We start from the raw sequence: 18,209 nt of genomic DNA on the forward strand, positions 1-18,209 counted from the left end.
TTATTGGTCATGGTGTATTCTGCTTTCCTTCAGGACCTGCACACCAAGCCCGTAAGCACAAGTGCTGGCCTATCTCCTGGATTAAAGCTGCCGACATCTTCCACCTTCACATTTAAGTCTATCAAATCTCACTTCTGGCTCAAGAACAAAGTTGCAGATTTGCTGTGTATAGCAGATGATTCTCCGCTGCACACCTGAGGACCCGCAGTCCTGCACAGTTTGGTGTTCTCTCTGCACTGACACACCCACTCCTGCTCAGATGTAGTCAGGAACAAATAACATGGAACCCCAGCAGGGCGGAGCCACAGCAGGGGGCGGAGCTAAGAAGCCCTGCTGTAGACCACAAATCAGCAGCAGACCTGCACACTTAAAGTGATTATATGCATATCCATATTTACAAAAATATTAAAATTTAACATTCATGTGCTCTACTATGGAAAAATTAAGGGAAAAAAACAGGATACCAACTCTCACTGCATGACTATGTTGTTGATGTTATTCTGTTTGAGACACAGTATGTCCTTAATCTCTTAACCTTGACATGGTTTTAGCTGATCGGTGATGAAGGAGTGGTGATCAATGACTGAGTCTTTGCTGAGAGAGTGGTCTTACTGTGAAACAATAAAAACATACCAGTTACTCAGGCTCTTATTTTAATAGCCCTTCTTTGTAAAAACAAATAACAGGCTTAACACTATAGCTCATATGCATCTTTCCAGAGATTCTCAGTGCCCATTCACTTTAAAGTACACTTGGTGTGTTCCATGATAAACCAAAAGTTTTTAAATTTGTTTATGTAGAATTTTGAAAAATACCCTATAACAGAAAGCAAACAAAAAATGGAAAAAGTATGTCAGGTAACCACTCCAGCCCTGCTGGTGCAGGTGTGCAGGAGCAGCGGGAGACGCACACAGAGCAGGTAAAGCACCATGCATCGCTTCAGTTAGCTGGTCAGCGGATTCAGGTGTGGAGTGTGTGAAGTGTGTAGGGTCACCCATGTAGTAGTGTTGGTGATGTCATTTCTGGTCAGCGAAGGCTCATCAGTCCTGTTGTGCGAGTTGGGACCGTGTCTCTCCACACACTACATGTAACAGAATGGTCTGTGGTGGTGTTGCAGCCCTAAAATTGCAGAATGTACTTCAGTCTGCCCCAGTCTGTGCCTCTCGCAGTGGGTGGCGCCTCATATGTGGACAGAGTGGTGTAGATCTTCTGCATTTCTTAACACCAGCTGGGGCCCTTTGGGCTGTTGCGGTGGGACACCACTCTGGAGCCTAATCGTCTGCGCACAAACAAACAAAAACAGGAAATATTCAGGCTCAAACGCTGAAAGATGATTATATTTTATGGGAGCTCAACCACACTGCTGTACAGGGCAAATGATGAGTCAACGCACAAGCCTGTCACATTCAGGTGCTCTTCAAGTTTAGCTGGAGCAGATGTCCAGGAGCTGGGGGTAGAGCTAAATTGTGCAGGGCAGGAGATGTCCAGGAGCTGGGGGTGGAGCTAAACTGTGCAGGGCAGTATGTGTCCAGGAGCTGGGGGTGGAGCTAAACTGTGCAAGACACCAGGTGTCCAGGAGCAGTGTTGGTCACACTGGCCTATCCTAACCCTATGCAGCAAATGGCAGCTAGATTAAATGAAGCCGAACTGCTTGGAAATTGCCTACTTTTCTGTTTCCTTCTGCCAGAACCCTCTGATTAAAACACAGGCTAGCATCACATTCGCTCAGTGGGGCCTATTCCCCGTCAATAAAACTTCAAAGGGAACAAAGTACCGGCCTCAGGCTCTGTTCATTATGTATACTGACTCTGTATCACTATATTTGCAAAAACTTACAACCAGAGATGAATATTCCAGATTCAGACAGCCATCAGAAGTCATCTTGAGGATTTTCTTTCAGCCATCTAGCTTTGACAATTACCTCAAGCCAGCATGTGGAATTTGTTGGTAAAATCACCAGGGTGATTCAATAACAAAAATTATGATTATTGTAACTGACCTTGTACATTTGGACTCAGATTAGGCCCTCATCCTACAAACCTTTGTGCTGCTGACAGCCTCCATTCACATCCCTTCCTCTACCAAAAGCTCAAAAACCTCTGTACAGTTTAAAATAATTCAAAAACTTAGAAGAGGATTTATATTATTTATATTTTGTGTAGAAGTACTTCTGCACACTCAGCACACATGTCAATGGCTCTGTTGCTAATCATGTGCTGATTGAATAACACAGAAATCTTCAAATCTTATTTGCATCTCTCCTGAGGCTTTACCTCGCTAAGAGCCAAGCTTGGAGAAGCCATGTGTGGGTGATGTCTTGCTGACTGAAATTACAAACATCAGGTTCAGTGCCATTTCCTTATGTTTCTGCCTTCTTGTGTCAAGGAAGAGTTGTGGTTAGGTGGAATTCTCCTGGAACTGTGCCCATCTGTCAGAACATGTAGACTGCCAGAACAGCTCTAGTTAGTAGTAGGATAGTCATTGTTGTTGTCAAGTTTTTATGCAATTCTGAACTAATTCTATGAACTTTTAACATTATTATATAAGAAGGGATTGGTAGTAACAAAATAGACCACATGTAACAAGGAAATGATTGGTAGTTACAGAAAAAAAAGGCAGGAATTAGATTACTTCAAGGGCTTTGAATCAGAGGGGCATGTGATACTTGGGGTGAAGAACAGTTATATGTCCCAAATTAAAGCTTTTGAATTCAGTGGCACCAAGATTAAAATTGTTAAAATATCTGATAAGTTATACAATCATGTGTCAAATACAGACAGGACAAAGTAAGACTGAAATTGATTTGTGCTCTCCTGTAAAATGTGTCACCCATCACTTATGCAGCTGTGGTTCCACCCCCTGGATTGGTACATTTAAAATATTCAAATTTAACAAGGACCACTTGGTGTTATTTCATCTCCTTTTCCATTTTTAATGGTTATAATTAGGTCAGTGGTCATCACTGCAATAGCATCAGCATTAAAATTGGCCTGTGTTTATTGTGTTGTGTTCCTTCCCTGGGTGGATTTTGGACCTTTTACTTCAAAACCAATCAGCGGTTAAGGTAGTGGACTAGTAATCAGAAGGTTCTCAGATTAAAAGGTTGCCACCACTGCCAAGTTGCCATTATTGGGTCCCTTAGCAAGGCCCTTAACCCTCAATTGCTCAAGCTGTCTTCAGTCATAATTGCAAATCATTTTGGATAAAAGCCTCAGCCAAACACTGCAAATATAAACAGCCGGTCACTGATGCCAAATTTCTCTCATTTTATGTTCAAGCCTTGTCAAATGATGAAACTCTTAATAATGTGGTGGGAGTGATGAACCCAGATTACAATCTTCAAATGCTACTCGAACAGAATATTCAATAAACTTTTAAAATAGACAGACAATCTTGTCTCTCCTACAGCAGAAGAGTGTTTTTTAAAAATCAGTATATTCCAATAAAGAAGGTTCAGTTTGAAGAACCTCGTTCCCACCGATGCCAGGATATTCTACACCCATCTGGGACGTTCACACTAGTCAAGACGATTTAACAGTGTGCAGGGGGATTCCTTGCCAGCAAAGAACCAGGGCTGGGAGTGTACCCCCGGCACAGCGAAAAGTACTGAAGTAGTTCTTGACCATGGAGGAGTTGTGTTATGGTTCCCAATATACTAAAACCCAAGTAAAGTGTTGGATATCAGCTTGCATCCACAGCAGCTGAGTTAAAGATGTAGGGCTCCAAGCTAGCAGACATGTGATTATGACTGAATTAGCAGAGAGGAAACGTTAGGCCTCCTCTCTTGCTCCCGACAATGCAGTGTTTATCTTTTTCCAATGTTTAATCAACAAAGGCATTCAACTGATAGCTGGCTTGTTTGGGAAAGCTGGATGATTGATTGTGGCTGCATCTGGTAAGATCCGCACAGCTGCAACACGAACAACACGGCTGTGATCCAACAGTGCCATGGCTATGCTCTGTGGATCTGGAAGATCCGCCCAGACTCACGGACTAAAGTAGGGAGTCAGGCTGCAGCAGTGCTGGAGCTTCCCTGGAGTCTGAATGTTAATCACATTCCCTGATGCTGAAGCAGTAAAAGTGGGTGCCAAGCATACAAGCTCAGCTGCTTTAGCTGTGGGGAGAAAGAGCAGCATGTGAACAGTGCTGGGGTTTGCACTACAAAATGATGCAACACACAAACACACGATTTGAGTAATGCAGGTCACTGGTCCCAGAAGTTAGTCGAGTATATTATGTGTAGATCACAGGATCTGCTCAAGGTCTCCATTACTCAAACACAACCCCACACCTGCACTTGCACACACAGAGTATGGGTTAATATTAGCATTTGTGGAATTCACCCTTCTCTGCAGATGACGCATTTTAGTAACTATAGACCATGGAAAATATTCTTAACTATGGTTATGAATTAAGACATGGTGCTCTATTACTTTGGTTAACATTTGTATAGGAAGAACTGGCCTTATATCAGCACAAAAGGGTCAACCTCCACTCAAAATGTGTGCACACATGCCTGCTAAAATGGTTGGCTTTAGTGAGCTAGCCTAAGACAAGCCTAATCAAAAGATCAACGATCAGGCCTCCTCAAGACAAACCATGCCAGCATGCCATCACAGGCCTGAACCCAGAGATAGAGAGACAGAATCTGCTTTTTCAAGCGTGTTTATTTCTCATTTAAAAATAACCTCTGGAGAATTTCAAACCCATTTGTGTACGAAAATAAAAACAGCCAACAAAACCACATTTTTAAAAGCAGAAGGAAGCAGTGATGTATAGATAAAGTTCTTCAAAAAAAAAAAAAGGCACGAAACTACAATCATGTATGTTTTTATATCCACACAACCGCAGCAGTAATTCAACACAAGTGTCCTCCCCTCCCCCAGGGGTCGATAATCAAATCCACCCTCATAAACACGACTCATAACATTGCATGAACATTGAGGACTGCTTGGCCTGACTAGAGATTCAGTGATCTGATCAGTCAAAAGACTGTAGGACCTCTATGGATCATTAACCATAGGAGAGTAAAGAAGCTCAGTGGAGTCACAGCAGTGCTAGACATGCTACAGCTCCCCTTAAAACTGCACGTTAGATAAGGGTAGAAGCATCTGAACATCAAAGTTGTTCACATGCAGACTGCTGATGTCATCCATCGTATCTTAACTCTTTGATCTCTCTTGCTCCCACACACAAACACACTTTTAAAAATTAGTCACGTAGCGACCCTAACATGACATCATAGACCAGTAAGCCCCATCAGACCTGCAGCAGAGACACACCATCCAGGTGGAGGAGCCTTGGTGGATTTACCCCTGCGGAGATGCACCATTCAGGCCAGGCCAAGTGCACCTTCTCCACAGACTGCATTAGCACTGCAGGGCCAACTTGTGCGGGTTCACTGTGGCAAGGGCTTTCCAAGCACTGGGTTTTGGTGGTGAGCTACTGGAGGCCCAGATGAGGTGGTCGGAACGTTTGCCTAGGAAAAAGCTGGCACACGTAGCATTCCCAAACAACCCAACCACCCTACATCCTCGGGCAGACAGTACTGTGGTCTGGGGAAAGTCCAAGCACCTGACTACATAACAGTGAGTGAGAGCAACTCCCCCCCCCCAATATTTTGACTTTAACATGACAGCAAAATTAGGTTTTTTGTTTTCTCTTTCTTTGTTTAAGGCCCCACAGATGAACATCTGTCAACAGATCAGACAAGCATTACAAAAGTCTAGATGATTTTTCATGAAGGTGGAACGGTCTGATTTCCATCCAATTGTGAGGATGAAATGCAAAATGATTTACATGCTATCCATGAGTCTTCCGATTCTTGTCGCCTTCTCTGGATCGCAAAATAAAAAAAAAGAGAAGACATATTAAAAACTGATAGGCAGAGACTATTTACAGTTCAGAAGGCAAGAAGCACAAAGCCATTGTGTGTATATACACAACTAAACTCTCATCTCTAGAATGAGCTGTAGCCCACCTATTCCAATCATACACTGCAAGCATCCACACATGTGCATGTACACGGACCTACACACCCACATGTGCACTTTAAAACTGCTCATTAAACATTAACATTTGAGGGTTGTTTCCCCTCAACAAAATAAAAAGCATCCATATATATATATATATATATATATATATATATATATATATATATATATATATATATATAAAATGAAGTTAATGAAGAAATGAAGTTCTGTGTGCTTAAACACACCCACACACCTCCGTGTATCAGTGAGTTCACTGCCAGAACACAACTCAAGAGCACACAGGAATCAGACATAGCCGAAAACAAACTAGTGCTTTCCCATGAAAAACGATAAAACAGTCTAATCCACATTCATAAAAAATAAACAACAACAAAAAATGACAATCAATTTCTTGGATGATCCATTTCTATGACACTTGGAATGAAACATGCATGTTTCCACTTCAGTGGGGACATACGTATTCAGTACGCAGAGCCGCTCAGCTAATGATGACAAATTAGACAGCAAGGGTCACTGCCTGGTGACCATCAAAGCCAAACTCTAAATATCAGGTGAAAACTCCAAGTAGGTACTAAGCTAACAGTGGTCTGTCTGGGCAGGTTTGTGATCTCTGGAAGTAATTGGCAAATGCTATAATAGTTATATAGTCATTTAAAAAAATTTCCAATTATTAAATTGAAGTATTCTGGTTAATTATAGACAAAAGAAATGTATAGACGCAATAAAATATTTGACTATAATATAAAAACTATAACAGTTACATGAATCTACATTTTACATCTGGATACATTTTTGTATTTTTATTTTAATTTTAAATTAAATGCAAAGTCACCTCAACGTCCCTGTTCTAGCTAGGATTCCCTCCCTGAGAGAGAGTAAAGACCACAGGGTTATCCCTAACTGGTTGTGCCAAACCACCTGCTGGGTAATGCGTCTGCCTGCTCGAATGTGCCCCCATGTGTTGATCAGCACAAGCATGATGCCAGCGGATCCTGCTGCAAATGCCCAGAACTGCAACATGGACATTTTTTATTGCACGACCAAGGTTGCGTTAGCTGCTCTAAAAGGACTACTACGGAAAGTAGGGGGAAGTCTAACTGGAGGGACATGGGGGAGGGTCCCTGCCAATGGCAGTGCATTTTATGAACCCAGGTTGCACAGTCGTGGCAACCTTGGGTGGCAGGGAGCAGTGGCACCTCGCAGTCAGTGTTCAAGAGCGGACTTGGCATCGGAGTGGTGAGTGGTTTGTGTCCCATTGCTGTCAGTCAGTACCTCTTGTTCAAGCGTGTTGAAGCGGACACCTGCATGTTGGCCTCGCCCTCCCGCACGCGGCCACAGGCAGCACAGGATGCGTTTGAAAGTGCGGCGCATGTCCTGGTCCCGGTACGAGTAGATGATGGGGTTCATGAGGGAGTTGAACTCGGCCAAGACCAGCATGTACTTCTCATAGGTCAACACTCCACAGCCGCAGTTCACACCATCCAACAGCAGGAGCACCAAGCCCGGAGTCCAGCAGATCACAAAACATCCTGTGAGACAGAGAGAGACAGAGAGAGAATGTATATCAACAACAAGGTTTTTTTTCCTCTCTCACACACACACACAGGATTGCAAAAAGAGGGTTGCAGAAAAGGGGGGAAAACATGAGACAGTACTAGTAAGTGTGTGTAAAATAAAAGGGGAGTAGAGACAAAAGTGAGGCAGTGTGTGAAGGACAGCGTTGGGGGGAATGGTAAGTGTGCAAGAATGAAGCAAGACAAGCAACACAAGTCAGAACAAGTCTGAGACAGAACAGAGCCAAGAAACACTCCCAAACAGTGTGTGCGTGTGCTCGTGTGCATACCGAGGATCATGAACACGGTCCTCATCAGGCTGACCACAGTCTCCTTGTGCTTGGTCTGCGAGGTGTGCTGGCTCATCCTCAGGTTCTTGCGCCGTACGTAGATGAAGATGCGCGTATAAACTACCACCATGACGGTGAAGGAGAAGAGGTTAAGCACCGCCCAAAAAACCAGGTAACTCCTGCTGTACAGCGGCGCCATTTTGGAGCAGTTTTGCAGATCACACATGCAGTTCCACCCCATGGTGGGCACCAGCCCCATCACTATGGCGATGAGCCAGATTGCGAGGATGAGGAGGATGACGCGGCGGTTGGTCATACTGCTGTGCAGCTGCATGGTGAAGATGGTCTGGTGCCGCTCCAGAGCGATGGCCATCAGGTTTATGACTGAAGCCGTCAGACTTGTGTCAATCAATCCCTGGAACAACATCAGGACAATGTCAAGACACATTACAGCACATCACACTAAAGAGGGATCACAAAAGGGCTTCACTATGAGCCAAACACTTCTGTCAGATGAGCAGTGGAGAGTATTGAGCCTTCTTGGAGAAATTCAGTGGAACTGTGGAGAGGGTTCCAAGAAGTGACTCAATTGTTTTGATGAGGGACTTCAACACTCATGTGGGCAATGTGTTATTGGATCTGCCTGATCTGAACAGGAGTTGTGGGATGTTACTGGATCTCTGTGCTGGCTGTGGTTTGTCCTTATTGAACACCATGTTCAAACACAAGGTTGCTCGTAAGTGTACTTGTTACTACAGCACCTTGGGCCAAAGGTCAAATATTGACTTTGTGGTTGTGTCACGTATTCAAAGGCGGAGTTGGATACAAGGGTGAAGAGAGGTGCTGAGCTGTCCACTAAATGACCATCTGGTGGAGAGTTGGATCAGATGGCAGAAACAGTCCCAAAAGGATATCAAGGGGCTGGGAATGACTGGCATAGCACTCAATCTCTCTCTGAGGAGAGAGTTGAAATAATTCTCACGCATTACAGAGGATGTGGGAGACATGGAGACTGAGGGGACCCTGTTCAAGACCTGTGGAAGTGGTGGCACATGCACTGTATGGACTAAAGTTCTGGCACACACCTCTTAATCACTGAATTCAGGTGTTTAATTCAGTTACACTGCCACAGGTGTATAAAATCAAGCACCTAGCCATGCAATCTGCCTTTATAAACATTTGTGAAAGAATAGGTCTTTCTAAAAAGAGCTCACTGCATTCAATTATGCTACTGCAATAGGACGCCACCATTGCAGCAAGTCAGTTTGTGAAAGTTCTTTCCTCTTAGACATCCCACAGTCAAATGTGACTGGTGGTATTGAAAAGTCTAAGCATATAGGATCCACAGCAACTCAACCACGAAGTGGCAGACCACGTAAAATTACAGACCAGGGTCGCAGAATGCAAACCTTACATCAAGTGTCAGACAGAGTTGTGTGAAGCACAGTGCCAAGCGTTGGACAGAGTGGTGTAAAGCACATTGCCACTCAAAACTTGTTAGTGCCTGTTATGACAGGAACCCAAGAACCTGGTGGGGGACACCAGCAGTTGTGGGTTTTTAAGCAGAAGGAAAAGGCTTTCTGGTCTTAGCTGGCTTGAGCAGCTCCTGATTTAGCTGAAGGGTACCAGCAGGCAAAAACAGTTGTGGTTTTGGCAGCTGTAGAAGCAAATCCAGGGCATGGCACGACTTTGATGAAGCCATAGAGAGAGACTCTCAGGCAGCCTCAAAGCCACAGGAGAGCTTCAGGCTGTGGGAGTGGAAGGTTGCGTCAAGGCTATTTGTGGATGATGTCCTTCCGGCTCTCTCATACATAGGCCTTTAGCACACACTGGAGCGGTTTGCAAGAGAGTGTAATGCAGTCAGTACATGGATCAGCACCTCCTGAGACTGTATCCCTCTGGGTGGTGGCTGAAAAGCTTCCTCAGGTGGAGGAGTTGATGGATCTCAGGTTCTTGGTCATAAGTGATGGGAAGCCGTTCCTTGAGATCGACCACAGGATAGGTGCAGCGGCTGCAGTAATGTGGTCACTATACCGGACTGTAGTGGGGAACAGGGATCTAAGCAGTGAAACACTCAATTTATCCATATCCATCCATATCCTCACCCTCACCTATGGTCACAAACTCTGGGTAATGACCAAAAAACAAAAGAGTCTCATAACTATGGAAAACAGCATACAGTAAATAGAACAAAAATAATCTTTTTGTTAGTAAGATTTTGCAGCATTTAGCTCATGCTATATCCAAAACAGTTATGAGAACTATGATGGTGCTGTGTACATATGTCTGTGTTTGGGTGTTACAACAAAGAGGAGAACAAATTCAGTTGAAATAACTCACATTACATGAGAGGGCCCAGTTTTGGGGCCCATCTCTGCAAAATTAGATTATAATAGAATTGGCCCATCAGTTAGAAATCAGTGGTGCTCATGGCTAATTCTGATCCCCCATCAGATTTAGAGCACCAGAATTAGACCACTGTCCAACATGTACACGCATTACACCAAACACTGAGGTATAGATGCATAGTGCATTTAACCTGGGCTATTTGAGGTGTTCACTTAATCTGCACTGCAGTCTTTAAGCACTTTGCTCACATTACATGATTCAATTCCGATTTTTTGCTCATATCTGATTCACACACGCACACACGTTGGGGGAACCACTGGTATATGGAGTGTGTGTGCGCGCATGTGCATGCCTGTCAGAGGATCCACTGGTCTATGGAGAGTGAGTGTGTGTGTGTGTGTGTGTGTGTGTGTGTGTGTGTGTGTGTGTGTGTGTGGGCAGGGGGGTGTACACACCTGTCGGAGGAACCACTGGTATATGGAGAGCTTCTTTGTCCATGGGCCAGTGTGGAACATCAGGTGCATGTATGCGATGCCAGCAAACAGGTCAGCGGCTGCCAGATTCCCCAGCAGATAGTAGATGGGGTAATGGAATCGCCGGTTCATAAATATAGCTGACATAACCAGGATGTTGGTGAGGATGATGAAGACACAGACAGTCAGTCCAAGGCCGACCACCACATAGTCCTGTGGACGCCACTCCTCTGGGATGGTTTTGTTCACATTTAAGTAGAAGAAAGACACATTGCTGTCATAATAGCAAACTGGTGGGGCAGCTGTCGTTGACGCCATTCTGGACAAGGTAGGAGTTCGATGATGTGTGAAGGGAGGACGTGGTTAGTTGCGGTGTGTTGAGCGCGCCAAAGGCGTCGTTCTGGTTTGACCTGATGAGGAGGAGCACTAGAGAGGAAGCTTCTGCTCACGAGTCTCCTTCAGACTGAGAACAAGCTGGCCAGTACCACTCTCCCGGCCTGGAAAACAGAAATCCATAGAAACATAAAACCATTTTCTCACCCAACAACAGCAATGCTTATCCAGAGCGAATGCAGTGATGTCATCCCTCAACTATGCACAACAAGGCAGACGAAAATCAAAAGAACTTGTCAAAACAATAACAGATGCAAGCCAGAGTGACTTCCTCAGCTCTCTGGAGCAAAAGGTGAGCTTGTTTTGACCAACTAGTTATTGAACACTGGCAAATTTATCCCTCTGTTTTATCATAAAACTGTCAGTGTTTTAAAAAAAAAGACAGAAAGACAGAGACAGGCACACACGCCTCCCCAGTCTACACCAATACACCAACAATGCTCACTTTCCATGGAGAGACACCATCACTGACACCTTATTAGTACAAAAGTGCTCCTGTTTGCCTGTTACTGTTAAATACACAAAACATGCACAAACATTCTCTCATGTGGTAGCGAGGTATAACGTTTGCTCTCAAATGCACAAAGACCCTCACTTGCACTCATGTATGCACATACACACACACTGCAATTTTTGTCCTCATTAACAACCCACAAAATAGTGTGTGTGTGTGTGCGCGCGTGTGTGAAAACTAGTCCACTCTAAATAAAAACAACCATGTCTGAGATGGGTAGACCAACATAACTATCAGGTACAATTCAAGGCCATGAATACAAAGAGTAACACCCACATCTCTCATGTCCTCTGGACATCTTTCTTTCCTTAGTTCCCTCATTCTCTCTGTACACAGGTCTCTATAAGGATGTCTGTTTCATTCATAAACAGACCTTGTTAATGCCAAGAACTCCCCTCACTGCATGAAATCACGTCTTGTGGGCCTTCACCTTCCGAAGCCCATAACCTGCAGTTTCATGCAGTGTGCTGCGCCGTGGAACATGGGGAAGACAGCATGCGTGGGCACATCTACCACGAGCAAATAAACTGACCAAACAACTCTGCACTTGACATCATGAGCACCTCATCCAGTTAGAAGCAGTTGATCTGAATTTCTACTATACCATATTTTAGATGAATTCATACAATGGATGCCCAACAGACTACTTTGCAATACTATTCTCCCAGGTCACGACATACAAATGAGAATTTGTTTTTGCATTTTACTGTACTGGAGCTTCCAAACCAAGCTCCCTCCAGAAGATCCGAGGGTCACACCTTTTTAATAAACATAAATAAATATACATTTACCAAACAAACAGATTACCAGTGTATTTTAACATGGAACTTCAGATATAGCAGCAGTGTAGTTTGTCAGATACAAACTTTCTTAGAAAGTTATATTTATTAGATTGTTTACAGATTTCTTGCTTCTTGTTTTGAGTGTTGTTGGATCTGCATTTCAATAAGGGGATGCAGCTCTCTTCTGAGGAGTACTTCTCTCTCTCTCTGTCATACACACACCCTGTAGCTGCACTAAGCAGGCCAGTTGCCAGGTCTAATTCTCCAGGACAGAATTAGTTATAATAGAATTATAATTAATCACTGGAGCATGAAGCACAAACAGCCCACTAACTCAGACACCAACATGCAGCTGAGCATTATGTCAATGTCAGTGGAAACCAGCAAAACCACATGAAAAGAATGAGGGGAGCAAAAGCAAACTCCAGCAAGCCTTGATGCTAACCCTCTGCAGAATGCAATCTTCAACGTCACAACATTCAACAGTTCCTGTAAACTTGTACTGTAACCCCGCCCCACCCCGCCACCCCATCTGCCTGATGGATGGGTCCTCTGTCAGACAAGCCACACGATGTATTCACTTCCCCTACAGATCACTCTGAACACGAGTCCACCCACCTACACAAATACATGATACCCTTCTGACATTCTTCATGTTTTCTCTCTGTGGGATTAAAGTTGGCACCAAATCCTGCAGAGTGCTAGATGGTGAGGTCCTAGCTGCAGTCTTAATGCTCCCATACAAAAGATGTGTGGTCAAAGAAAGGTAAGCAAATAATTTCAAGTTGTCTACAGTCGGGAGCTGGCATTTTATGGCAGCTGGCAGGGCTTTTTTACGTTTTTTGTAAAAAAAACAAACAAACATGGCACTTTGTACTTTGCATCAAATTTATATCAGCTCACAGCAAATAATGCATGCCAGCTTTTAAACCAGGTCATATTAAGGGACAGAGACACAACAATGCCATTGCACACAGTACTAGAAGAGGGCAACAAAGTCTTTATAATCTATAGTGCAAGACATATCAATTCTACTGCAAAGTCTGAGTGATCATAGCAGGCAGTCCTTGAGTGTACTGACTCATCTGAAATGGGAGACGTCATCGTCACTGCCTGACACCAAATTGATACAAAAACCAAACAATAATTGCTTCAAACCTACTGAAAGAGTGCTTGCAAGGGAAAGCAGAGTGTAATTTGATTGAAAGAAAAGTCAACCAAAATAATGCTACAAAAAGTGTAGTATTAGAGTGTCACAATAAGATATGACTACCATCCATATTGGGGCCATCCAAGTAAGCTGGTTTTAAGTCTCCTGGATATCATTTAAGATAATTACCATGGTGCTAGCATCTTGTACTTTGCTGGTTTATAAGACTACAGAAAGGTTAAGGAGACACACTAATAAATACGTCATCCACAGTGTAAATACTGGAACCAAGTAGTGACATGATTTAGTACAGCATGGTGGTTACTCAACCATGATTTTAAAAACCATTCAAACAGCAGGCAATGAATGTATTAAAGAGTTATCAATACATAAGAAAAATAGATTTTATAATTTTCTACAAAAGAAGTAAAAAGCTATTTTTATTAGGCAAAAACATGCAATAAATATTAAAGTAGCAAAGAAGGAAATGATTGATAGATGTGGTATATTCTTTCACAGCTAGTCAGAGCATTTGAGTTTCTTAAAAGTACTCGGAAGAGTGAAGTTCCACCCATAGGATGAGCAGTGAGTGCATTTACATGCACTTAATCTGAAAACTGCAGAAAATCAGATTGTGTCAGTAATCTGATCAATGTGTTTACATGCACTTGGGTATTCAGTTAATGAGAAAACTATTGCCTGACTCAGTGCATCTCAGTATATGCATTCTGAGAAATCAGAAAGAATCAGAGTAAGGGTACACATGTGCTGCGAAAACTGATTACTGAGCTAAAATACAGCTCTCTATCAGATTTCTAGGCCATAATCTGACCCAAGAAATCTGAGTATGCTCTTTACATGACCACTTGAATAATCAGATAACTGGAGAAATAATCCAATCATAAATCATATTAAGTGCATGTACACGCACTCACTGATATCTCTGATTCATTACAAACAGTTACATTGGCCTACATAATCCTCACCAACAATATTTGTTTGTTAGATCATGTCAATGTTTTCAAGCATGACCTTCACCTGAAAGATCTGAGATTTGCAAGAAAGGTGACGTCATACAATAAAACAAAAATATTCGGGGTTTTTGGCACTGTACTGCGATATCAGTATTGAAAAATATCGCGATATCAATTACCAAGCAACTTATTGTGCAGCCCGACACTACATTTTATAGAAGCGAACACCTGGGAAACAGGACGGGAATTGATCGTGCGTTTACTAATCAACCCCCGCTCTAAGGCAGTAAAGACGCGTCTCTAACCATGTTCAATGAGTTAAATTAGTCACATTAAATGCTAACTCCAGTTCATTGTTCCAGCGAAAAACTATACAAGAGTCAAACTACTCACAGCAGCTGCGTGGGCCGCAAGCCATGTGTGAATACGATGCAGTTTGTCCGGGTTATGATTCATACCGTGTAATGCGCATCATATGGCGATGTGAGAGACCACCACATGCCTTGGACAGCAGCAAAGCCATTAACTCCGCAGGGGTCTCCCAACCACGGAGTCGCGCCCACGGCTAAACCCAACTCAAACGATTACTCTAAAGCACGTGAGTCTAGATTTAAAAAAGCTCCCGAGCGAAAAAATTGATGCTGAATGTGTCTATAAACTAACCGCCTATGAATAAAACTTTTGCCGTAATGGTCGGAAATTTAAATTCAAACAGATCTTTCAGCAGCACTGCTGGTTGGAAAGTGCGCTGCGGTCGTGCTGCTGCGAGGGAGGCTAAATGACTAACTTCGCTCTTCTCTTCTCTTGTCTTGTCATGTCTTGTCTTTCACTCCAGTAACCTTCATGCTGCTGTACAGATTTACTGGCACTCGCCCTTCTGCATACCGTGTAACCGGTTTTAGCCCACTACACACCGCACGCATTCCGTGTTTACCCACGCGCTCAACTTTCAGCGCTTTGAGAGCTTAAATAAGCAAAAAGGTAAACGCACGATACTTAGTAACCGGTGTCAGCGTTTGCATTTCTAGTGAAAATCAGTGCACTGAGATAATACACCTTATTCGCACTGTACCGACAGACGAGCAAACTTTTTTTTCCCGTTCGTCAAATACTCACGAACCTGCTTCCTGTGCTCAGATGTACTCAAACCTGCATCTGGAAAGTTTTCACAAATCCGTCCGCGACCGTGCAAGCGACGGAAATCCGCGGATAAACACGTATGAAGGAGACGCTTCTCGCAACATAAAGCGTCTGGGCTGTCTCGGTCTAGTTGACTATTGAAAGTCCCGTCTAGTCTAGTGTTAGTACTACTATTAGACTGGGAATCCTGGGAGACCAAACAGATTTGGGTGCGCCGATCAAACACTGCAAGAAACCACAGTACAATAATGTCCAAGACGTGAGTGAGATCAAACTACTAGACGAAAACAAATCCATCCATCCATCCATCCATCCATCCATCAATCTCTCTCTCTCTCTCTCTCTCATATCATGTCATTGGGTGTATGTGTGTTACACAAATATAGAAGACCATAGCGGTTATGTAGTCTGTTAAACGTACGGCTGAAGTTCCGAGGCACACGGTGCCATTGAGACACAACACCCCAGAATTCAACAAGGGCAGCCGCGACTGGGTTACCTAAGCAGTATCCTGGGACGGAAAGGTTGGCTCCAAGGTGAACCCACTGACGCAGCAACTTCGAGTTGCAAAACACGCCAATGGATCAGCCACAAAACGACATCTAGTAAGACGTCTCGTCAGAAACGTAGACCATTTTAAAATCCAAACCACTCGGTTACTTACCCTTTTCAGCGATCCTTTCATAGTCATGCTGCTTTGATTTAAAAAGTGTGCTTTTCACCTAACAAACACTCTTCAAATAATATTCAACCGAGATCGGGGAACTTTACGTTTTCCGTCAGGGTGTGGCGAGATTCACTTCTTATCAAACTGAAACTCGGTAAGCCTCAGTACAACCTGGGCACGAAAGTCCCGCCCCCTGCACATTCTGATTGAGCACAGCTAAACCCTGAAAGGCCAATGAAAAGTGGGAAAGCTGATTGACAGCCCAGGTGGCCGGGGAAGCTAGTCATTTGCATGCTATTGTAAGTTGCCGATTTGTATTGCCTATGGAATTCAAATTTATGTATTTGCTTGTGGATCTGAAATGTGCATAGTATATTGATTATTGTTAAATATGTTTAAGCGGTATCGGTGTTTTGTTCTCATATGTATACATAGAAAAATTATGGCTACTTTTGTCTTGGTCAGCACAGCAGTATCTAATCAGCCATAGGAGACGATCACTCGTTATTTGACAGGTGATCAGAGACAATGCTGTTTAGCTGTGCACACATTAGCAAACACACATTTATATCTTTTACCATGTTATACAACAGCTTAATTTTTAATTTAATTTACATTTTTTTAACAAATCCAGTAATGTAGTAGAGAGATTCTGTGTTTCTACATGCATGGTGCATAGAGTAATTAGTGTTGGAGTCATGATCTCTCACATTCTGCATGTGCCTATGAGTTATGTGGATTTATTTACTCTCATCTGGCAAAGAGCTAAAAGAGTGAGAGATCTAGAGACAGAGAGATTTAGAGAGTGTGTATCCAGGAAAAAGAAAGAAGGAGAGTTGGAGGACAGAGAGGAAGAAAAGGGGAGAATAAAGAGGGCTGAGACAGGACCACTGGAGGGTAAGAACATCTGGAGAAAAGTTTGTATCTGAGTGAATGTTTGACTTCTTGAGTGTTTCAAAGTTTGTGCGGATTGTGTCATGAAAGCGGGTACGTTTATTGGAAGAGATCTTATACAATGACATCCTTCCTGCTAAATTACAGCACAAGTAACAAGAAGAACAGTTACATTAGTGGCCTGATATTCATCTCCCTCTCTTTCTTGTTCTCATCCTCTCTTTCTCTATAACTAACAGAAATTTCAACAGCTACCTCTGGTCCAGATTCCCAGATGAGGGCTGTACAGAAGGAATAAGGAAAGGGCTGCTTCTTACGGCTTGGAAAAGTGCCAGTTGCCCCGCTAGTTCCATAACAGTGCCCTGCCGCGCTCGTACAGGTGTGATGCTTTTACCCATAGTCCTTTGGTTTTTGTTTGGAACTTGCAGTCCTGCTCATATGGGATGAGTTAAAGGAACAGAAGCCTCAGGTGACCTTTGGAGTGTTGGTTTGTGTGGTGCCTGCTGCGCTACCTTTTGAAGATTGCAGATGTGAACATTTTTAAAAGGCCTGCAATGTATAATTGTGTGTACATGTGTGGGTGTCTCACACTGAGCATGGGCCACAATTATCTTAATGGTTTTAAATAACCACACACTTGCACACACACATACACAAACCTGGTCATGTAGATACACATTGCACACAGATAGATACACATACACTTATCATGCTGACGTTCGCACCTGGCTTACAGTCCATTTTGAATATTTTAATACAAATCTCAGAGCGATTTGGCTAGCAGAATTTTCAAAACTCAAGAAAATCTTCTTGGGTGGGGAGGGGGGTGGATCTTCAGGATCTTTATTGAGTATTGAACACATACTTTAGGAAGTGGACTTCTGTTATCAGCTAGAGTTGCCAGCAACTCTAAGTCAGAGTCAGTTCATTTCTGTACTGCAGAATTCTGGAAACTTCATGCTACAGTAGGTCATAAGCAAACACTTCTGCTATTCATCTGTTTATAAAAACTTAATAATTAAATTCCTCACTAC

General features: G+C 43.2%; 1 protein-coding gene across 3 annotated transcripts; it reads right to left on the reverse strand.

The window, feature by feature from the left end:
• Positions 1–640: 640 nt before the first annotated feature.
• Positions 641–16,440, reverse strand: lpar2b (lysophosphatidic acid receptor 2b). 3 transcript variants are annotated; one of them, XM_027027158.2, is made up of 5 exons: positions 16,279–16,440; positions 10,644–11,158; positions 7,840–8,254; positions 7,269–7,525; positions 641–1,279 (listed from the first exon to the last, which is right to left on the reverse strand). In XM_027027158.2, exons 2-5 carry the CDS (start codon positions 10,977–10,979, stop codon positions 1,181–1,183), a joined length of 1,107 nt encoding a protein of 368 aa, XP_026882959.1. In that variant the 5' UTR covers positions 10,980–11,158; positions 16,279–16,440; the 3' UTR covers positions 641–1,180. The 3 variants fall into 3 exon arrangements, with proteins under 3 accessions (XP_026882959.1, XP_035391067.1, XP_026882960.1); XM_035535174.1 differs by lacking the exon at positions 16,279–16,440 and adding an exon at positions 15,595–15,619; XM_027027159.2 differs by lacking the exon at positions 641–1,279 and adding an exon at positions 4,668–5,836.
• Positions 16,441–18,209: the final 1,769 nt, after the last annotated feature.

Source organism: Electrophorus electricus, chromosome 16 (genome assembly GCF_013358815.1).
Source record: "Electrophorus electricus isolate fEleEle1 chromosome 16, fEleEle1.pri, whole genome shotgun sequence".
Classification (NCBI taxonomy): domain Eukaryota; kingdom Metazoa; phylum Chordata; class Actinopteri; order Gymnotiformes; family Gymnotidae; genus Electrophorus; species Electrophorus electricus.